Source organism: Anser anser, assembly GCF_964211835.1.
Source record: "Anser anser genome assembly, chromosome: 4".
Classification (NCBI taxonomy): domain Eukaryota; kingdom Metazoa; phylum Chordata; class Aves; order Anseriformes; family Anatidae; genus Anser; species Anser anser.
This window is the reverse complement of record NC_139724.1, coordinates 46,155,678-46,178,267: the sequence shown is the minus strand read 5'-3', so window position 1 is coordinate 46,178,267 and position 22,590 is coordinate 46,155,678. Positions and strand designations below refer to the sequence as shown.

Below are 22,590 nucleotides of genomic sequence, written 5' to 3'. Positions count from 1 at the left end.
TTGGAAGTTTAGGCAGAGCACTTCACTGTGAACTAGAGCCAGGACGTGCCCTAAGCCCTTCCTTGCTGCTCACAGCAGCTCCATGCCAGCCCTGCCATGGGGCCGGTGTGGCGCTCACCTCCACTTACGTATATGTACGCACAAGGGGAATTCAGAAGGGAAGAATACCCTGTGCAGAAGGCAAACAGCTTGGGGGCATTGCAGCATTTATGCAGGTGAGCAGAGCTGGTGGCATCAGATTAGCGTTTAATCTCTTTTTCTTCCTGAGAAGCCTCAGTGAGAAAAAAACAAAGTTGCAAGAGCAGACTACACACTTGAAAACTTTCTCTTTCTTAAATGATTGAGAAAACAGGTTACCTATCTCAAAGACCTCCCGTGTTATTTTCATGTCACTCCTTGCTGTCCCCATTTTGTGCCACAAATCCTTGAATTAAGTAGCTGGAGAATTTCTCTATGTGAGCAAAGACCAAGCTCATGCACACAAAGCCTGGAATCAAGAGCAGGGACAGAGCTATCGAGGTGCTTATGCAAGCTGCTGCCACCCCCGGGCTGACACCTTAACAGTAGGGTAGGTGGATGTCAAGTTTAAGAAATACTCGCTGAGGTTTTCAGGCTGAACACATTCCGCCCCAGCTGCAACCTGAAGGTTGGTTTGTTCACCCCACAGGGGGGGTATGATGAAATTGTCAGGGACATCCAGCTGAGTACATGCTTCTGACCTACCTCAGCTTTGAAGCATCGAGCATGATTTCACATAGACGAGGTCATCATCCTTGCTCCTTCCTCTTTTTACAGAAGCCTTAGGACGGAACCATCTCTTTGAACCAAGGGAAAACCCCTGCCTTCCAAAACGTCCTGACCCCATCCTGGCGCAGGCCTTCCCACAGCACAGCTGCTGATGACGTGCCTTCATCCACCCCATGTGGACCTCTCCTTACGCCTGCACATCATCCTCCATTTCAGGCACCAATGCACTGCTTGGCCCAGAAAAATCATTTGGCAGCAGCCAGCAGCACACAAACACCGTGATCAGCACCTGTTTGTTTGTTCCTCACCTGTCTCCACCCACGTAAGAAAGCTGTTCTGGAAGAGCATTTAATTCCCACTCTGTAAGTACTGAAGAAAGGGAATGCAATCTGAAATGTGTACTGCTTTGATTAATGGCATGATTTCAGGAAAATAAGTTACGTGTTGCACAAGTGTTAGTGCAAAGCACCTCAGTTCCATTCACTTAAACAACTAGTCACGGAAATCCTGTGGGAGTCGTGATGGCACAGCCCAGCCTGCAGAAGCTGAGCAGCAGAGGTGACCAATGCCTGCCCTTTTTCTTCCCCAACTAGCATTAACTGAGGCCTGAAGGCACCTGCTTGCTCCCACCACAAACTCCTGCCACCATTCTCCAAGAGGTATGTGTAGGTGTGAAGTCCTCGACCCCGTTCCTGGGCACACGTCTCAACAGCTGAGCTTGGCCCAGTGCTGGTTGTCACCGCCAGGTGCAAGTGAGGACAGCGAGTTAGTGACCCAGCTGCAGCCAGCCTCCCAACATCTACCCCTTGCTGATCCCCTTCACCATAAAAATTGAAAGGGCATGCTCATTTTGTATGTTTGTGCTTTCATGGTATGTAACGATCATTGTGGCAGAGGTTCATTTCCCATTAAGTGTTTGGGTAAGGATTTATGAGATTATTTCCACATCTGTTATTGCATTAACTCAGAGAAACATGTAACACTCCTTAATTTTTTAATTCCTTCATTACGAAGTTGCATGCAAGACTGTTTCAAGTTTCAGAATCAGTGAAGCAAACCAATAAGCCTTTAGAGCAGCTGGCCAGGTCTTAAAAGCATAACTAAAATTTCCCCAGATGCCTGTGAAGTAGAACACACAACTCAGAACAAACAGAATTCTGCTTGAATGAGCATCTCCCCTTTTAAAGGTATTTCACATAAACTGATAGAGAAATGTTGATAACAATTTAATCAAACATTTCACCTAATGAGAAGGGCAAGGCAGGCAGAGACATGCTTAGACAACCTCAGGCCATGGCAAAAATTACTGCTGCACCTGGGGGACAGCTCCATCTTACCGTAAGAACCAACTTAACGTGTTCTGGTGTTCCCAAAACCATGTGTCATGGAGCCTCAAACATCAGCAGTGGTATTCCCCCCAGGCACCGCCCATCTAGCTGTGGAAATAACTCACATTCCCCTAAAGAGGGCAGCTGAAGTTCTCAGCCTGTTTTAACACTCAAAGCATACACTTTTGTTTATTAAAACTCCTAAGCCATTACAAACTACCAGAATTCTGGTGTTAGAGGCATGTTTCTGTCAAAAGAAAGGCTAACACAAAGTATTTACTCAATTGCTAACAAACCATTGCTTCTCTAATCCAGCAACGAAACACTTATATAATTTATTCGCAACTTTTTTGCAGCGGAGTTCCACCTTATCCAGTCCTTCACTGCAAACGCCACTGGGATTTAAAATAATTCCCATTTATCTCTGGAATCCCAACACAATTGCACACTAGGGAAGAGCTGACTACAAGACCAAGTTATTTAATGTTTTTTGTTTAAGGTTTGCCTCAGGTTTCCTTTAGCCGGAGGGGCTGGCTGATTCCACAAAGGAACTCTATAGGTTAAGTTTAAGCTTATATTGACAAAAGCTACCATGACTCAACCCATCCGTCCATCATAGCTTTCAAGTCACTCTTCATGTGAAGCACTTAAACATTGTCATGCACTACACACCAGGTTTGAAAAGGAGTTTACTGTGTCACAACTGAATGTTTCAGACATTTTTCAAGCTACTTCTGTTTATATGGCTTCTGCTATTGACTTAGAAAGTCAGTCTTCATATGCAACAATGAAATTTAAAAACCTTTAAAGCAAATTTAAACTATTTAGAAGGCTTCTGCAGAAACACCCTTAATAAATTACCTCTTCAGGCATTTACAGAGACTGAGTAGTAATTTGGTGTTCCAATCTGTTAAAAAATGCTTAGACTAGATAGTAGCTACAATTCCCTGAGCAACTCTGGCACTCCTGCATTACAACTACAGCTCTACTTCACTCCATTAGCTACTCCTGGAACACAGGGATTCCTGCCTGAAGGAGTATTGAAGTAGTTCACTCATACATGGGTGTTCAAATCTTTTGCCAAGCTTAGGCATTTTCTACTCTGCTTTTTAAGCCATCTGTGAACCCAAGCTCTAGGACCAAGTACACACCACTACTTAGTGCAGTCCCCCAGATGTTCCTGGAACCATGTATTAAGAATGATTTTAATAGCACATTTTTTTTTATTCTGGTCTAATGCTGAAGAGGTGGTTAATAAAAACCTTCAAATGAATGCAACTTTGCAAAAAATATTTTTAATTCAAAATGCACATGAATATGACGTATATAAAAGACATTAAATATTTATTATATTTACAGTACATTTACACAGGACAAAGCTAAAACATTCAAATATTTGAATTCATGATTTTTTTTTTTTTAATGACTGAATTGGTCAGGAAGTCCCTGGGATATCTGTAGGCACCTTTAAGAGGAGTTCTACTTCTTCTTGTAAAGCCTCAGCTTTCTCAGTCAGCAGCATCTGAAATAACAATCAAATCATTAGGAAATGAATACAATTATTTGCTATAATTTTAGGACAGAACACCAACACTGCTTTCCAGGCTTGTATCTGGTCTTGAAAAATGAATCAAAAAATGCTGCTGCTAACAGGACTGCAGAACCTTTGCCTCCCGGAACGTGTTTTCTCATGTACTAATACCAAGATGTTGCACTATTTAGTGTTTCAGACCACCTATCAAAACATTTCTGGTTTTTGCTTGCCTGCTGAAGACAACTCTCCACTATGCTGTATAAAAGTGAACTGGCTTAAGGAAATATCTATTTGCCTGTCATTCATGTGCTTGAAGGCCAGCGATTGCTGAATTAACTCCTCTCTTGTAACTATCTTAGACAAACGATACGGTCAATAAAATACTTCACTATACTAATACTGATCAATGTTGGCATCACAAATGTCCACAAGTGCTAAGCCAAATCCTACACTTTCTTCTCATGTCATTCAAACATCCACTTCTGAAATGTGGAATTCCTGGAGCAGTTTCTTTGAACCTTCTTGCTTACCTTTGCAGATGAAACAATTTTCTTGGCTTGATGTCGTGACAAATGCTCAATCGTCTTCACCAGAGTTTCTGGATTTGCATTTGCTAAGTGTGCTAAGGTTTTGTACCCTGCATTATAAAGCTGTTTAGCTCGTGCCTGCAAGCGAATAATAGTGTTAAGTTATTAGAACAGGCAATAAGAACCCTCAGAGTCCCAATCTCTGCATCCACCTCAAACATTTCATCTTTTACATAAATCCAGTTCTCTTTGATTGATCTTGCCATGAATACCAAAACTCACTAAAACTGGCACTAAGGATCCTTAATCCACCCCCCCCAGAGTACCTACTTGCACATAGGATTTACTCCCTGCTAACCTTACCCAGTTCTGAGTAAACCCAAGCATCATTTCCTCTGCACCTGGACAATATTGTTTCTGCCAGCCTCTATTTTGGTCATGTTTTCTGAATTTGCTGTCAGTGACATGAATGACTGCCTTGCACTCTTTGGAGATCAAAATCAAAGAAAAGCTGATTTTGTCTGAGACACCTTGCCCCTATTTTTCTGCAACTTGCAACACAGTCTTCTGAGCTTCCACAGAAGTCCTGAAAAGACTATACTTTCCTGTTCAAGGTGTTTTCCTTCAGTCAACAGATTTTTTTTAATAGTTTTGTGCCAAGTCATGGCTGTGAGTTCACAAGAACAGGAGAGATTCTCTTGAATTTGATGACTATGACAAGCGTGGTAGTGTCTGTGATCTGCTTCTCTTTACTTGGCTTGGTCCCATTGTGGTATCAGGATGCAATGCAGCTATGAACAGTATTGACCAAACAGAGGGTCTCTGGGGGAAATTGTTTGTGCAAAACATACAGTGCTAGAACGTGAAGTACAAATGCATTTCTAGGCTACTTATAAGACCGTTTGGTAATCTCGTGGCTCTACTGGAATGAGTGATATATTAATTCTCATTTGATGAACAAGTGGAACACTGCCTTCACGTATTTCATCTATTACCTTTTGCCTCTTATTTGCAAGACACCAAGTAATAGAAAGAAATGTAACTGATGGCATATGTTTTTTTTAAAAGCATCCAACAGAAAGGCTTACAGACAGTACAGTATCTTCCTCCATGGTGACTAAGGACTATGAGCATTCAGTGATGCGAAGTGTCATTAATTTCACAGAAAATACCCACTGATTGCCAGAAAATATTTTTTGTACTATTTTGCAGTTGTATGCACAGCATGACTGATGGCCTAGAACCACTCCCTGTGAGTGAGTGATCTCATGGAAAGATTACAGACTGTTCTTTGGGAACTGTCTAAGAAAATCATCATTAATTTCTCATTCACTATGGTAAGAAAACCATTGATTTTATCAGTTCCCTCTACAGAAACCTATGCAAATCATGCCTGCTCAAGGTTACAGACTGTCTGCTACAAACATCATTTGTCAGCACAGTTTAAATTCCAGTACAGAAGTAACTTGATGAGAACAATAAACGTCCAGAGCAACCTATACGATACAACTTCAGCAGAATCACGCTGTCCAAGCCCTTACAGACTTTAAGCGACGGAATAAGCCTTTCTTTCCCCTTTGCATCAAATTCAGTCAATTTCATATATGAAGCATCAAGCCTGAGGTCTTCGTTGTTTAACTTTTCAGCATAAGAATTCACAGCCTCCAAATTCAGTGGTTTGCTAACTAATTTCTAGAGTATGCTGGATAGAAAAGACAGAGCCTTTTGAAAAGATGTCCAGTAATGACTCACAGCCTCGCACTGAGGCCCCAATATATTTTTCTACTTGAATGGGAGTCCTCAGGTCAGACTGGTTATGTTTCTTATCTAAAATACATGTAGCAGCTTTAGTGAACATAAAAGCTTAAGTTCCCAATAGAACTTGACGTATTTCTGTGATCATCTTCCTACTCTATCACAAAAGAATCACGACCCAGGCTCTGTTTTCCAATTGAGCAGACATTTCAAAACTATTAAGCAAATACAGTTTTCACGCTTGCTGCAGTAGCAGGCAGAAGAAAAACGTGACTGGCTCCCGCTCACGTTTCCCAAACAGTCAGACCTTTTTCCCCTGACCTCCAGGACTCTTGTGGGATACCTGCATGATGCCCATTCTGAATAAAATACTAGCTGGTCCTCCAGAGACACCTCAATGAGGGTAACACTTAGCATCAAAGTTAACATTTAAGATGTACAAGGTGGGGTTTCCTTACCTCTAGAACCCCTGCTACCTCCATCAGCGGAATGAGTTCTGTCTTAACGCAGTACGTCAAGTGCTTGGTAAGTTCTGTCAGCAGGGCTTTGTAAACCCAAAATTCCTCCAGTTCCTGCTGAGACAAGAACAGTTAAAAATAAAAATTAACTTAAACACAGAAAAAAGTACTTACATGCAGAAATTGATCCCAAGTTCTATACTTGCAGGTACAACTGTTAGAGCTCTGCTAGAGCATGCACCTGGCCTTTTTAGAAGCAGGAAAGCTCTAGTTTGTTATCCTTCCAGCTAGTTGCAAAGTTTTATTTAGCACTCCTCAGCTAAAGCTGGGAGAGTTCTGAAGGACAATAGATGCATTATTTCAAACGAGAAAGAAAACAAGAACCAGCCAAGGCAACTCTTCTCCTGCAATGACATTTTACAACCAGATGGCCTTATCTCTCAGAGGCACACTTATCAGCTCTTCAATCAACAGCACTTTATGACACCGATGAATGACCTGTACAGTAGTTATATTTTCCTTTTCAGTCCATAAAACCTACTGTTAATACCAGAAACATGTGTCATTGCACTAGCATGCTTTTCTTGACAGGAAACGTATAGTTTTGCACAAGAGAGGTGAAATACAATGCCTGCATTACATTCTAACCTAACAGAAGGAAACTACACATTTTGCAAAACGAATACCAAAGAAAATATTGGGATATATAACACATTACCTCACAGAAATGTAGAACACAAGAAGCAAACGAGGCAGCAGAGGTAAGGAGATTCTGAACATACCCTCGGGACAGATTAAATTTTTCTGAAACACTCCATATGTTGGTCTCTTTCAGTAAGGTATATAGGATAAATGTCAGGTAGAGCCTGTTTACAGAAGCACTGTCCACATTCTAGGAATAAACCAAGTTAGATCTCAGTACCCATATCAAGTTCAAGACTTGCTGCTAATTCTTTAAGGATCAAGTTTTTTCATCTCTGTTCCTTCACATCTCTAAAATAGGGGTATTTATGCTAAACCCTAGTACATTAAAGAAGAAGAAAAAAAAATGATGAGGTTAAGAAGAAGTTAATGTGTAAAAGAACACTAGTAATTAACAAATACTTTCAGAAAAGTAATCTAACATTTCTAAACAGTCAAATTAAAAGACTACACTATTGTCTTAGGTGTAAGAAACATCCAGCCTACCTTTCTGATGGCTTGACCAGAAGCCTTTTTTGCAATAAAGCTTTCAGGTACTCCCACCATATCTGCTACTGTTTGCTCTGCTGCACTTAGCTGATTGAACTAAAGAAAGATTGACTACAGTCAAAATCATTTCTTCGTAATAACTCATTAGAAGTTAAATGTTACAAATCAGAACAGCTTCAGACAAGGTGTAAGTGCTATAATTAGCTTTAAAAAGTATTCTGCATCCAATTTGTCTATAATTTATACCACCTACAGGCAGATATGTAAATTCGCTTTCCTTTTTCCTCCATGAATTACAAACATTAATACTTTTTCCACCTTTAACTACACTGGTTTAAAGCTACATATACAGATGTGTTCAGCTGATAAACTGCTGGTGGATATGCATAAAAAGATTCTGTATGTTTAAATACATACATTACTTCATTATAAGCTGCAGACAGCATCATGTTCCTCTCCTCCTTTTCTACAGATATTTACTTCTGTATTTATATAAAAATCAAGACAAACAAATTACAGGCCCTAGAGCACTAACAGTCACTCTTTTATTTACAGTAGCAATTTTTCAAGTTATGTCATCTACATCAATATCACCTGAATTTCATGTCTGCCCCCAAATTTTTATAAATGCTAATAGCAGCTTATGAAACAAAAGATCAGTTTCAGCCTCACCAAATATTTCAGAAACAACTACGTCCATAACAAAAAAAAGCATATTTTTTTCCTGTTCTCCAGGTTTAACAGCTGCTCTGCAGACTCCAGGATAATTTCATTTAAAATTCACAGATATTTAGTTCCCTTATGCAGCATGTCACAGAAATCAGATGTCTATTACTTCAAGTAAAACAATGCTTTTCAGCATATATATAATTGAACACTAGGTAGACTTCTCTGCAGTCAAAACAGCAAATTTTTTGCTTTTAACTCTCAAACTCTTGAGTACCACATCTTAAGAAAATTAGTTATGCAGATTTTAATGATACCCCCAGCATACTACACTTCAAGGAACCGGGTACTTGGATGATGGGTGGATCTTGCAGAGCACACAGGACTACAGTAAGATCTGTATTCTTACAGTGCATGTAAGCACAGTAGTTTGTAGGTAGATACTGCCCATGGAGATAATCATTGCAGTTATGATTGGAGTTGAGCAGTAGACTCAGATATAGAAACCATAAGGATTAAGACTTCACATTCACTAGCAGATTTTGCTTCCAAAACTAAGGATGCAATGGTAGAGCATCAGAAGGTAAAAGTGACTCATTTAACTACGCTTTCCTTGCAGGACAAGGATAACTAGTTTATAGGAAATTCTTGTTCAAGATTAATCCTTCTGGTTATGGTAAGGCTAGCATTGAAGTTAGAGTCAAGATTTGAGATGTCAGAAAAAGATGTTTCATGATACTGTGTCTCACAAAAAGGACAAAACGGTGATTCACAAAGTAATTTACATTTCTGAGAAAAAGGAAAGCAGTTCTGTACTGTGACTGAAAACACAGTAATGTTTTTACCTTTTGAAAGCATTACCCTACTAATTACATTCTATGTGTGTAGACACTTTCAAAATTCACTATGCTGCATTAATGCATGCCCTGATCCACATTTGAAAGTTAATTCTCACCTGTCTCAAGTATATCATCCAATTTGGGCTACAGTTAGAAACCATATCATATGGAGTTGCCAGATAGAGAAGATGAAGACTGCTCTCAAGAACCAGCCCTTCCAAACCTTTCTTCAATTCTTTGTAAAGAAGATTGCAGTACGACAAGTCTATAGACCCTAGAATAAGCACACAATGTATGGCAATTGTAGGCAGGCATACAGAGTAAAGCACAATAGGTTTTCACTCAGAGTCACTTCTTAGTTTTCCAAAAAAAAACACTTGCTTTACACCATCTAAGTTAAGAAAGAAAAAAAGTAGACTAAATATTTGTTGTCATTTATCATTATTCATGAAAGGGAACCGAGGAAAGCAAGTCACTGATTTCCACATACACGCCCATTTTGTATGTTTTTGGAACATTCGAATTCTCTTGGCTTTAACTAACTCCCCAAAGTCTCATAGATTCAAGAAATATGAGTTTTGTCCTGTTACAATCATTTTCCTTGCCCTACATCTTTGCACTATGAGATGGAAAACCATACTTCCTGGTATAATTTTTGTATTACATTCGGACTAGAAGCCATATAATTCCTTTGCCTCTTATTCCCTTCTAGGCTAAAAAAAATTAACATACCTCACAATATCTACTTGTAAGAATTAATTGTAAAATGAGAAAGGCAATCATTTTTATTCCAAACACTAAATAAAATTAAACCATTAATTTTGATACAGTTCTAGTTTGATTCTCCTTGTGAAGGATGTTGTTGGAATTCAATCCTGTAAAATTCAGTCACATAACACTTGATAATACCCATTTTCCATTCCATCCATCATTTCCATTTCCTTTCCATCATTTATCGGCAGTCCTGGCTATCGGGGGAGGTCCCAGTTGACTGGCGGCTAGCCAATGTGACGCCCATCTATAAGAAGGGCCGCAGGGCAGACCCGGGGAACTATAGGCCTGTCAGTTTGACCTCACTGCCAGGAAAGCTCATGGAGCAGATTATCTTGAGGGTCATCACGCGGCACTTGCAGGGCAAGCAGGCGATCAGGCCCAGTCAGCATGGGTTTATGAAAGGCAGGTCCTGCTTGACGATCCTGATCTCCTTCTATGACAAAGTGACGCGCTTGGTGGATGAGGGAAAGGCTGTGGATGTGGTTTACCTTGACCTCAGTAAGGCTTTTGACACCGTTCCCCACAACATTCTCCTCAAGAAACTGGCTGCTCGGGGCTTGGACTGGCGTACGCTTCGCTGGGTTAGAAACTGGCTGGATAGCCGGGCCCAGAGAGTTGTGGTGAATGGAGTCACATCTGGTTGGAGGCCGGTCACTAGTGGAGTCCCCCAGGGCTCGGTACTGGGGCCGGTCCTCTTTAATATCTTTATCGATGATCTGGATGAGGGCGTCCAGTGCACCCTCAGTAAGTTTGCAGATGACACCAAGCTAAGTGCGTGTGTCGATCTGCTCGAGGGCAGGAAGGCTCTGCAGGAGGATCTGGATAGGCTGGAGCGATGGGCTGAGGCCAACTGTATGAGGTTCAACAAGGCCAAGTGCCAGGTCCTGCACCTGGGGCGCAACAACCCCAAGCAGAGCTACAGGCTGGGAGATGAGTGGCTGGAAAGCTGCCTGGCAGAGAAGGACCTGGGAGTCTTGGTTGATAGTTGGCTGAATATGAGCCAGCAGTGTGCTCAGGTGGCCAAGAAGGCCAACAGCATCCTGACCTGTATAAGAAGCAGTGTGGCCAGCAGGTCTAGGGAAGTGATTGTGCCCCTGTACTCGGCTCTGGTGAGGCCGCACCTTGAGTACTGTGTTCAGTTTTGGGCCCCTCGCTACAGGAAGGACATGGACGTGCTCGAGCGAGTCCAGAGAAGGGCAACAAAGCTGGTGAGGGGTCTGGAGAACAAGTCTTACGAGGAGCGGCTGAGGGAGCTGGGCTTGTTCAGCCTGGAGAAGAGGAGGCTCAGGGGCGACCTTATCGCTCTCTACAGTTACCTTAAAGGAGGCTGTAGAGAGGTGGGGGTTGGTCTGTTCTCCCACGTGCCTGGTGACAGGACGAGGGGGAATGGGCGAAAGTTGCGACAGGGGAGTTTTAGGTTGGATGTTAGGAAGAACTTCTTTACTGAAAGGGTTATTAAGCATTGGAACGGGCTGCCCAGGGTGGTGGTGGAGTCACCATCCCTGGAGGTCTTTAAAAGACGTTTAGATGTAGAGCTTAGCGATATGGTTTAGTGGAGTACTTAGTGTTAGGTCGGAGGTTGGACTCGATGATCTTGAGGTCTCTTCCAACCTAGAAATCTGTGATACTGTGATAACACTTGATAATACCCATTTTCAGTCCACTACATTATATAGTAACTGAACTAGCATGGTAAGAGCATTTTTTTTCATTGCCTTTTCAAAGAGAAGACAGGATGCTATGTTAAATGCAGCTACGTTTGAGATTACAAGCTTGATGAAAGATAAAAGACGTCTTACCTTTATATGCAGCTTTACCCAACCGTGTGATTGCTAATGCAGTTTTGGAATTTTGGTCCTTCTCCATTATTTTTACTGTTAGGAGTCCTTTTTCTATTAGACTTTCTAGCCCATCTTTAACCAACTCTGAGAGACTCTTCTCCTTAGACAGCAGCTGCTGCTGAACACCCAGCAATGTATGGCACAAAAAATTGTACACTTCCTCTTGGGTAACTGCAATCTGTATAAATTTTGCAAGCTATTAGCATGTGTAAACATGTCATTATGTGTAACAAAGCATAAGCTATTCAAAACAATTTACTCACTAAGGGACATCTAGCTATCATATTAATAAAATGTTTGTATGGAACTATATGACAAATAAAAGAGACAGTCTATCACTGATCTGACAGGACCTTATATTCAGCTGTTTATTATTCCATGTACCCCATTATATTCATTTGTTTTCACTGTTGCCAATTTCGATTTTTAGAATATAGTACCAGAAATGAAGTATTAAAAAAACCTGTAATTTTGGCCTTGTCCAAATTGGGCAAACGTCACTTTGCATCACCATTTTTTTAACTTAGGCTAAAAAATACTAATCCCAGCTTTGTGCCTGTCATCTGAAGAGAAGCTGTGCTGAAATTCTGTTAAGTTTAACTGTTGAAAATATCTGGTTTTCCTGTATAATCAGATATTGTGTTTATCACATTCCCCAAGAATTTGAACTGCTCAGAAGAGTTTACTGATACCCTCAATCCAACCAAAGATAACAACAGGTTCTGCATTCCCTTGGTGAACTCCGGTAGAAGATTGCTGTAACAGTTCTCCAAAGGACTGGTAACTAAATCTTGAACCTAAAAAATTCCCGAGAGATATATTAGTAGAGAAGAAATATTCATGCAATAGTTATAAACCATCCTTTTCAAGCACTGATACTCATGATTCTGCTTATAAAGAAAGTAACTGTAGACATCTAACATTTCAGCTAATGCCTGAAAACAAACCATGTATGAACCAAGGCAATTAAAAGTTATCATTACATAAGTCAAACACTTAGAACAGTAAGTCCACAGAAATTAGGCTAAAGAGTGCAGCTCCACCTGTTTATCCCACCAGCTTAATCCAAGGACTTAAATCACCACCAGCTTTGTTAAAGTTACCAAATGCTTGTCTTTTTCCTGCACTATGAGAATACTTTCACCAGCGTTGTCAATACCAGCTCGACCAGCCCTGCCAATCATTTGTTTGTATTGGTTCTTCTTCAGGAAATCATTAGCAACATAAGGGGCTCTCAAAATAACCCTGTATTAAAACAAAAACCACCTTGATAAGTCATGCTTCGTATTTAAATTATTAAAGCTGAAATCAGTATCTTACAAATACATTCTCTGGATATGTTTCATGCTTAGCAGCTAAGTTAAGCAAAATTAAGTGTGATTGTTTCAATGTATGTGCAAATGAACAATGTTTAACAACTTGAAGTTGGAATCATAATCCATTTCAGTTACTTGCTGCAGAGCCTTTGTATCTAGTGCAAGGTTTGAGCAGAAGACTGAAAACCACCGAGATAGAAAGTAACCCCTAAGAAAACATGTGCAACACCCTAGAGTCAGCAATGCTGAAAACAAACCACAGTTCTCTGTATGAAAATTAGGTTCTCCCCCCTCAGATGTGTTATTCAAATATACATGCACACAAAAGGTAAAACATTTAAAAGTTATCCCCTTAGGAAAGACTTACTTTAGGATTTAAATGTTGTTCTTAGGAAAGCATTTAAGAAGCACTATGACTTCGTTATTCTTCTGGGTAAAATTACTGGTTACTGAAGAATTTCTCAATACTTCATCTGTTTAGGAAAGTGTTCCTCAACTATGCATTCTAAGGGACTTGCTATCGATCCACATCTCCTAATTAGAAATGCAGATTTTTCACTTGTCTTGAGCTGAACATATGGAATTAGTTCCTCCTGAAGTTTCCTAATAATACCTTGAACATACTTCATGCAGCAGTGATATGTCAAACTTTATATATATATATATATATAAAAATATATATCTGCATATATATTTTTATATATATGCAGGTATATATTTTTTTAAACAAGATTTAATGAAAACATGTAATGTTTTGGGGTGACTAACCTTCTAGCTGGCAAGTTGACTCCAGCAGCTAATGTAGCTGTGCAAGCAAGAAGACACAGGACACCTCTAGAATATGCTTCCTCTATACTCTTTCTTTCATCATTTGTAAGTCCACTATGGTGATAGGCAACACCAAAAGGTATTGTTTGCTTCAAAACAGGACAGATACTTCCATTCCCAATGTTCTTTAGGTCCTTAATGAGGTCTTGTTTCTCCTTCTCCCTGTGAGATCTAAATTCTCTTTGAGAATGAAAAGCATTATTTATATATTTTTTTAGACTTTGATCAATCAATAACCACTTCAGTTATTAATGCAGGCAGGTTTACTGTAATTCTGCTCCTTACGTATTCCTGTAACTAGACATCTGAGGTTGGAGATTTTTCTGATATCCCTAAATTAGTAAGATGCAAGTAGAAACTTAAGTTACCCACAACAGAAATCTTGTATTGTTTGGAAGCACTGGTACAGAAGGCATTAAATAATGACCAGGTGGTATATAAGATGCATTGAAAAACAGAGGGCCAATATCAGCTGATAGGGAAAATTACAGACGTAACAATGGCTCCAAGTTTGGTGGTGAGGGAATTTGAGTAATGAATATAATTTCCTCCTACACACAATCTAAACTTTTATGGACTATTATATCAAACCAGGCTTGTATGAAACCAAACGCATATCTCAATTTCTTTTGTTAATGAAGCCTAGCTTAGAGTTTTCATCCTGTACATATGTATTGAACTCAGTAATTACATGTTCAACTGGTGACATACATGTCCAAACGCAGGGCTATAAAGAAAATGTGTTTGCTAAGCAGCTTGCAGAGAAGACCAGTGCCAATAGGATACAAGGTTAGATGGTTTCAGTATGCTTCTCTTTTTAATTATTTGTCCTCTATTTATTCCTTGATCAAATAATTTGTTGAAAAATTGTTTCTCTAAAACACTAGTTCACTAATGATTAGTTCCCTATCATTTACCCAGTTACTAACTTAACATGATTCTATATTCACCCAAGTATTTACTTGTCATCACCAGGGAAAGACACTTTCATACTAGTGAAGATAAATCCCAAGTTCTGGTGAATTATTCCACATATAATAAAAAAACCATGAGAAACGTACTTGTTCAGGTACTTGCACACCATTGAAGCCACATTTTCACAGTTCTTTTTAGTCGGACAAAAGATTAGGCAGGAATATTTTGGAATAACTTCAGTGACCAGTGCAATGATGTGGTCAGGATCTGCTTTCTTCAGATTACTAGAATACTATCATAAACAGATTGACATATGTTTATTTTTAAAACTTAGAATTCAAGTCCTAAATTCAGCAACTACTCAGTATCTCCTTGCCTTCACTAGGATATTTCCATTTGCTTTAAGGTGAGTTAAATGCAAGATTCTGTAGGATTAAGTTCTCCCAATTTGTTAATTTACAGTGTATCAAAAGATCCAGCTTTAACTGGGGGGATACAGCAATGCAAGAATCAAATGCTCATCATTTTTCTCTTTAATACCATAACTTTTATTGACATTAACCACGTTGCTTGCGCTAGTGGCAGTTTACCCTCACCCACCACTCTTAAGGTTAGAGTAAATCCCTGTAAGGCAGTAATAAGCTTATACATATATTTAACTGTTATTTAAAAGTGATACGCTGCTGAGAAAATCTACAACATTTACTGATCTGGAATTCTTAAGTCCATTGCTCCTCACATGTGAAAATACTGAAGAAACCCCTACCATCTACCTTAAGAGCAGTTAAAAAAAAAAAAAAAAGACAGCTAAAATAGGGTTAAGTATCTTAAAGGACTTCTTTGTCCCACAAGCCTACCATTTTCTTTGTAATAGGCATTGCTCTGATGTGATAGTTCATTTGTAGTTTCTTTTATGAAAGCACTGTAAACAAATCAATTAATGTTTTTTCTAACCATAGTTCTAAGGAACTTAGATTTTACCTTGAAATTCAGGAGACGTGAAAAAGTAAAGCCATTTTCTGCTTTGCTGTCTACTTCATAAATTGTGTCTCTGATCTTTATGTATTCCTTTAATTCTACCTAGGCAGATTTAAGCCAGAAACAGAAATACTGAATTACCAAACCAGCTCTAAAGATTAAGCTATTGCTGATGTGCAGCTGATGTGTTTTTTTCGTAAGCATCACAATTCATACACCAATTACTTGCATGCATACAAGTGTGCACTCCACCCCACAAAGATTTTTTTTGAAATAAATAGATCTAATTACCTGCCCTGACAAAATAAGTGTCTAATTATAGCTACGAATATGACATGTATCACATGTAGTATTCATAAACAGTTCTCAGCATCAGCACGCACACACCGGTAGTCCAGACTGCATGTCCATCAAGGGAACTGCAATGATTTAACCCACTATTTTAGAATTTGGCTTAAAATGAGAAATTGTTTGTCACAGCTTTATAAAGGTACTTACATTTGTACATATACAATACACTAAGCACATTGCAAAACATAAATAGAAAAAGGTTTTCTGTTAGGACAACTACAAGCATTAGCATGTGTATTACTTGATTTTTGAAAACACAGAACTGCTGTAATTTTAAAGCTAAAAACATATACTACTTCACAGTATCTCGTGTACTGACCGGTCTAAAATTTTTAGTGTAGTACTCCGCTTGCAAGAACTTTTGGAGGTCTCCAACATTATTTAAAGTCGCACTCATTCCAACAATGTGTGTGCTTTCTGTAAAACAGAAGTTGAGATGAGTTTGTTACTGTGCTCACAATTTTAAACACTTCTACTCAATATTTAACTCACAAGCCTGCTTATTTATTGTTAGTATTTATTTTTAAATGCCAAAGTGGCAGGTTTCATGGGGATATAGCTAAGAAATATTACCTGAGACGTAAACATAAAAAAGGAATCCATTTAATTGCAATGGCTAAAGGGCTCCTACGAAGAAATGGAGACATTTGACAATACTCAGGATTTCTCAGAGAAGTATCAGAAAAGTTTCAAGAACACTCAGCCCATCATTACAGGGTAAAACATCTCTAGCGGTCAGAACAGTCAACGCTGTTAAAGCATGGACATGCCACATTTTTCAAAAGCAGCCAAGACCAACTAGAAAACAAAGCCAAGACTTGACTCTAGAGATGACTGCACTACGATATTTTAGTGACGCTGACTGCAGACATGACTTACTACTTGTGTAGAGTATTTTTGCAAGAGTCATTTCCAGAGTTGCTCCACGACTTCCCTCACCAAGCATATGCAACTGCAGACAGAAAGGAAAGCAAAAAGGGACGAGTATTAGTGTGTTGCAAAATTCTCTACAAAGAACACAGAAATGGGTAAAACATATAGCAAACAACTCAAAATGGCTTTTTTTTTCCCCTCTCTGTTCTGTTATTGCATAGAACCAAATTGAGAAAGAGTTAATTTCACGGTCAACCAACACGGGAACATAGGGTCTATGGCTCTGATGTAGAAACAAATGCTTCTGTTAATGAAAAATAACATTCAGCACACAGGCATTGGTTACAGTTCAACTTTCCTGACTCTAAGTACCCATGCAGTAACAAAGTTACACAACTTATGACACAATAGGCACTTAAAACTAAACCAATCAATTCAAACAGCACTCCTTGCTAATTAAGCCAAATCTTGTAACCTACTTCATCCACCACATTGTAACCTCACCACCTCATTGTAACCTACCTCATCCACCACAACAAGACCAAGGTCACCAATTCGATCTGTTTCAATCAAGGAATTCACTAGCATATGCCCTTTTTCTATTGTAGCAATATAGAGGGACTTTTTACATCTTCTCTTGATGGGTGGAAATCGTCCTTTACTTCCTGCGTATTCTTCAACGAGGAAACCTAATTCTATCCCGAAGTTTGATAAGCCCCAAACCTATTAAAAAACAAAACAAAACAAAAACAACGTCAGTTACAGAACAAACTCACACTCAGTTTGAACTTTAGGCCTGTTTCAAGAATTCAGTGTGCATTTAACCTACCCACATCCAAATGAACTGTTTAAGGAAATGAAAATATTAGCTACAAGAACTTTCCCTTGAAAGTTGAAAAGTTTAACTCTCTGCAAATTTGATCAAGCTTGAGTTAAAACTGTTCTCTAACTCGTTTTCTTTAGATCTGTTTTTATTACAAAGTGATTTCTCCGGCCGGGTAGACAGCAGAAAACACTGATAAAAGACCAGAAAATCAGGTGACACGGCAGCACACTGCTACTTAAAGAATCAGCACATTTCTTATCGTATCACTCAGCATCTGGAAGTGATAAGCATAATCTGTTTTATCAGAAAATAACTGTCTCAGAGCGGCACTTAAAAGAGAAGCCAGTCACTTCTGTAGAGGTGTTCACGCACAACACATTTTCCAACCATTATTATTAAATTATTATTAAAGTCAGCCACGTTAACAAGGCACATTGCACAAGACAAACAATACCAAGAACACTGTTTCCAGACCTTTTCTTGGACAATGGCAACATATGGCAGGATCATCAGAACATCCTTCTGCATGCAGAGTAACTCTTGGAGAATTAAAATTTCAGCAACAAGTGTTTTTCCACCACTGGTTGGCAACGAGTATATCAAATTCTTCCTCTGCTGTAGACATTCTAATGTTAAGCAATCATGCTGCCATTCTGCAAAATTAAAGAAGAATCATTGCCAACAGTTAAGGGGATATTGATCCCCTACGGCTCTTTGCCTGCACTCTATGAAAAACACTAGTTTTGTGCTTGAGAACTTCACTTCACCGAAATGCGACAAACTTTCAGAGATCCAGCCTTCAAATCCCTCATCTTCTCAAATCTCTCACAAAAAGTATTTCCATAAGCCACATCAACCTCCTCTTACCTAATGAAAAAGAACCTCCTTCTGAAATGGTCTAGCTACTGCCTTAACTTTCTTATCGTTACACCTGTGGAGAGATGACATCACTTAAGCTTTTCCCATGCAACGGGTGGTATGAAACCATCTTACTGGTATACCTGAAAGTATTTTAACTTAAATATTTGTGCCAGGAACAGACAGAAAGACAGGCCTAAAGAAATAACTGTACACCATAAGGAATGAAATCGGGAAACACTTCACTCACAGTACAAATGTTCGTTTTGCAGAAACCATTTGTTCTATTACCATAAAGTGTTTCAATCCCCCGAAGCTGCCAGAAGAGATCTTTAACTTTACTGGGTAATCCATAAAAAGGGCCTATATCGACAGAAGATGATCCAATAGCTTTCCTAGCTACACAAATCTCTTCAGATAAAATAGCTTCTTTAAGCTGCTTGGTTTTTGAGACCTTCAGAGTCTGAGCTTTAGCATTTTCAGTCAAAGCATTTTTTAGATGATCCTTAAGGCTCGTATTTTTACATGAATCAGACTTCAAATCACTAGAAAATTCTGTACTTCTGTTCTTGTGTTCAGAATCAGGACAAGGAGATGATGCCCTCCAGATTTTGTCTAAGGAGGAACACTTGCTCACGTCCATCTTTTTTGTGCCTGCATTTCTCTCAGAACCAGTAGAAGGCTGACACATTTCTGCAAAATACAAAAGTTGCGATGAAGGCAATTCATCTAAAAGAGAATCACCCAGGTCCTCTTTGTTATCCAGTGGGTCGCTTTCAGGCGTTTGGAAGCCATGCTCTGTATCCCCTCCACATATGAGGCCTATTTCTGAAGCGGAAGAATTATCTTGCTTTCTTTGGTCAATTCCTGATGGAAGACCCTCAAGTACGAATTCTCCAGCTGCTTTCACATCTGTCTCTGCATCCCGTGGACGCGTGTGCTCCGTGTCAAGAACTTGAGCCAGCAGAGAATCATCATCGCAAAAGCTGTTGTAGTCTCCAAACATATCCTCTTCACTATCGTTGCAATACTAGGGAAATAGAACAGCAAGCATTAGCACCCTGGGGTAACAAAGCGGCACAGCTTCGCGGATGAAGCATCAGGCGCACGCCACAGAACCACGATGCAATTTCTCATGCAATTAAGCACTATCCTTAATTTGTGCAAGAAATAGTCAAGCTTTAAGGAACGGGTGCTTGTAAGGGGATGGAGCCTAATACAGGTAAGCGATGACAATGAGGTTTTTCTGGAGCCACCCGAAGTCCCAGCAGACCCCTTCTTGCACGCCGCCATCCCCCTTTCTCTTTCTCTTTCCCGTTCCCCCCCGTACCGGCCTCTGTGCTGGCACCCCCTCACCCCCGGTGTTCGCTCTCTTGAGAGCCAGCGGCGAGCAGGCAGCGCTGGGCCCCGCCGGGGGCCGGCTCCGTTTGGGAGCGGAGCCGAGGCGGCTCCTCCTCCGCACGGCGAGCGGGGGCTCGGCCATCAGCGGGGCCCAGCCGGCGGCTCCATGAGGAGCGCAGCGCCCACCACTCCCATCTGCCACCACTTCCGGGGGCGCGGGGAGAGAAATGCGACCACGTGACGAGACAGCGACCAGTCGCCGCCCTCAGGCCGGGCAGGCCACGCTTCCATTGGCCAGAGGATCGCATTTCCGATTGGCGAGAGACTCGGGCGGGAGCTGCGGCGGGCAGGAAGTGACGTAGCGGTGCCGGCTGGGGGGACAAGATGGCGGCACGGGGGTTGGCTGCCGCCGTGGCGCGGCGGAGCTGGGCGCCGGGTGAGGGGGGGGCTCGGGGCGGGTGGCTCGGGGCCCCCCCTGCCCTGCCGCTGCTCACGGCCTTGTCTCTGTCCCCTGCAGCCCCGCGGGGGGAAGGGCCTCGCCGCCTCCTGCAGCAGCAGGCGCTGCCCGGCCCTGACCAGGTAAGGGCCGCGCCTCGGTGCGGGCGGCTGCACGCGGCGCCTCGTAACCCTGAGCGAGCGTTAGCCCGCCGGCGGGGGGGGCTAACGGCAGAAGCAGGCGGTGCAGCGCCTCGGTGCTCCGTGCCTGGCGCCCTTCTGGGCGAGGGAAGCCTTGCAGCACCGGCCGCTGCAGGTGGTGCGCTTGTGATTGCCTCCTGAATTTACGGTGGGGTGTCAATAATGCAAGTAACTGCTGAGACACGGTCTGCTGTCGTGATTGTCGTTGCTTAATATCGCTGTTTCCGTAGCTCACGCACAAACCAAGTGTTGAAGTGTTTTTCTGTGACTACCTCAGAAAACACTTAGTGGGCCTCACTGGTGTGGTGGCTGCTGCCAGCAAACATGTTCCTCTCTAGCGTAACTTGTGAAATAAGTCTCTTCACATGCACAAGGGTAACCTACGTTGCTGGAGCAGCGAAGCTTTTTTGTGCTGGTGCCAGGTGTGCTCAGAAGCTGAGAGCGGCTCCTCAGGGCGCAGGAGTGGGTCCAACATCCTCCTTAAAGGATGGCACGAGCAGACCTGGGACGCTTCCCTTGGAGTGGTCTTAGAAGGAGCTTTTCAGGAGTAGTCAGTGCTATTCTGTTACTGTTCTATGTAGATACTCTCCGCTAAATAGTAGGTGTAACTTTCATCTTAATGATGACTATAATTGATTGGTCACATTGGCAGTTGAGATAGCATTGGTCATGTAGTTGTGTGGAATATGGATTTTTAGGCTGTTAGGTACCATGCAGTGCATTTGACAACTGTAGGTGAAGACAGCTGCGCTCATATTAATGCTTGAGAAATGTCACTTGTGCTAAATATCCTCACTGTTGTTAAGGCACTTTGTTTTTTTTTATGGCGTAGATTAAAACAAGTACAAACTGATCACTTACCTGCAGTGTTGCAGCTTGTTAATAATTGTCTAATTACAGCCCATAGAAATGGAGAATCCTTATAAAGAACCTCCTAAAAAGTGTGTCTTGTGTGGGATAAAGGTGGACTACAAGAACGTTCAGGTGAGTACTCTGAAAAGGTGTGCTTAGATAACAAAGGTAACAGGCTTGTGCTCAAAGGGTGGGAGGCAGCAGCCCAAGGATAACTGGGCGAGGAAGTTCACAGGAAAGGGTGAAGTAGTGTCATGGAACCTCTTCAGCCCCCTGGGCCTATATATACAGATATGAAGCTTAGTGTCCTTGAAAAGGAGTGCTTTGTTCTAATTCTGCTTTACTGTGACTTAAATGTTGTGGCATGCAGGATGCTATGGACGTCCAAGCTGTCCTTGTTCCCCTGTCTGGGAAAACTAAGCTCTGTAAGAAACAGTTCCAAATATTAAAAATGTAATGCGAGGAATAAAATATGCTGAAGCTTCTCTGAGCTACAAGTAACACGAACTGATATTCCTCTCTTTTAATAGCTTCTGTCCCAGTTTGTATCTCCATATACTGGCCGCATTTATGGCAGGCATTTAACAGGTATGTGAAATTAAATCCTATTTACTATTTGATGTTAAAGTCTTTTAGTGCTTAGGTCAGATTTTATTTGATACGTTTACACAAGTCATTACTACTGATAATACACATTTTTGAAGCCTTTATATTCATGAGTAGACTTGAAGAAATTAAATTAATTATTTTCTGTATTTTAGCAGTTTGTATAGGCACACATGAGTTTTTATAGGAAGACTCGGACAAAACTAGAAGGATTTGCAACTAAATGATTTAGTCCCTTAACTTATTACTGAGTTATTGTTCAAGTCAGGAGCCTAAAAATGTTTTTTCTTTAGGCTTGTGTAACAAGAAGCAGAAAGAAATTTCAAAAACCATTAAAAGAGCTCAGGTACTTGGTAAGTATCATTATACTTCCTTGGGTGTTTGGTAAGTCAAGCTTACCATTGATTTAAGAAAAAAACCACTCATCTTATTTTCTTACAGGATTTATGCCAGTTATGTTTAAGAACACATCATTTCTTACAGACCCCAAAATTTGTAATGTTAAGTATTGAGTTATATACTGTAAAGAAATAAACAATAAAACTAAACG

At 40.8% G+C, this 22,590-nt stretch overlaps 2 protein-coding genes across 7 annotated transcripts; one reads left to right on the top strand and one right to left on the bottom strand.

Moving 5' to 3' along the window:
* Positions 1–3,354: 3,354 nt before the first annotated feature.
* Positions 3,355–20,176, bottom strand: HELQ (helicase, POLQ like). 6 transcript variants are annotated; one of them, XR_014584359.1, is made up of 18 exons: positions 19,936–20,176; positions 18,897–19,635; positions 18,222–18,400; positions 17,444–17,644; positions 16,928–17,000; positions 16,368–16,465; positions 15,701–15,799; positions 14,866–15,011; positions 13,745–13,984; positions 12,764–12,905; positions 12,353–12,457; positions 11,619–11,838; positions 9,162–9,319; positions 7,538–7,636; positions 7,132–7,241; positions 6,350–6,466; positions 4,140–4,274; positions 3,355–3,597 (listed from the first exon to the last, which is right to left on the bottom strand). XR_014584359.1 is itself a non-coding variant. In XM_083835957.1 (18 exons), the coding sequence occupies exons 1-18, from the start codon at positions 20,086–20,088 to the stop codon at positions 3,511–3,513; spliced, it is 3,126 nt and encodes a 1,041-aa protein (XP_083692083.1). In that variant the 5' UTR covers positions 20,089–20,175; the 3' UTR covers positions 3,355–3,510. The 6 variants fall into 6 exon arrangements, 4 of the variants coding, with proteins under 4 accessions (XP_083692083.1, XP_083692081.1, XP_083692082.1 ...); XR_014584360.1 differs by having other exon boundaries at positions 6,350–6,463; positions 19,936–20,175; XM_083835957.1 differs by having other exon boundaries at positions 7,068–7,241; positions 11,619–11,840; positions 12,394–12,457; positions 19,936–20,175.
* Positions 20,177–20,232: 56 nt separating this feature from the next.
* On the top strand, positions 20,233–22,588 carry MRPS18C (mitochondrial ribosomal protein S18C). Its single transcript, XM_083835979.1, has 6 exons — positions 20,233–20,382; positions 20,464–20,525; positions 21,483–21,566; positions 21,965–22,022; positions 22,334–22,393; positions 22,482–22,588. The coding sequence occupies exons 1-6, from the start codon at positions 20,331–20,333 to the stop codon at positions 22,550–22,552; spliced, it is 387 nt and encodes a 128-aa protein (XP_083692105.1). The 5' UTR covers positions 20,233–20,330; the 3' UTR covers positions 22,553–22,588.
* The last annotated feature ends 2 nt before the right edge of the window (positions 22,589–22,590 follow it).

Excerpts from the sequence above, each read along its gene's own strand:
- MRPS18C (XM_083835979.1), top strand. The coding sequence starts at position 20,331 with ATGGCGGCACGGGGGTTGGCTGCCGCCGTGGCGCGGCGGAGCTGGGCG. Across the intron at positions 20,526-21,482 it reads CGCTGCCCGGCCCTGACCAG|CCCATAGAAATGGAGAATCC; the intron begins GTAAGGGCCGCG and ends GTCTAATTACAG. Across the intron at positions 22,394-22,481 it reads TAAAAGAGCTCAGGTACTTG|GATTTATGCCAGTTATGTTT; the intron begins GTAAGTATCATT and ends ATTTTCTTACAG.
- HELQ (XM_083835955.1), bottom strand. The coding sequence starts at position 20,088 with ATGGCCGAGCCCCCGCTCGCCGTGCGGAGGAGGAGCCGCCTCGGCTCC. Across the intron at positions 17,001-17,443 it reads GTCTTGTTGTGGTGGATGAG|TTGCATATGCTTGGTGAGGG; the intron begins GTAGGTTACAAT and ends TTCTGTCTGCAG. Across the intron at positions 16,466-16,927 it reads AAAAATACTCTACACAAGTA|AAAGCACACACATTGTTGGA; the intron begins GTAAGTCATGTC and ends TCTGTTTTACAG.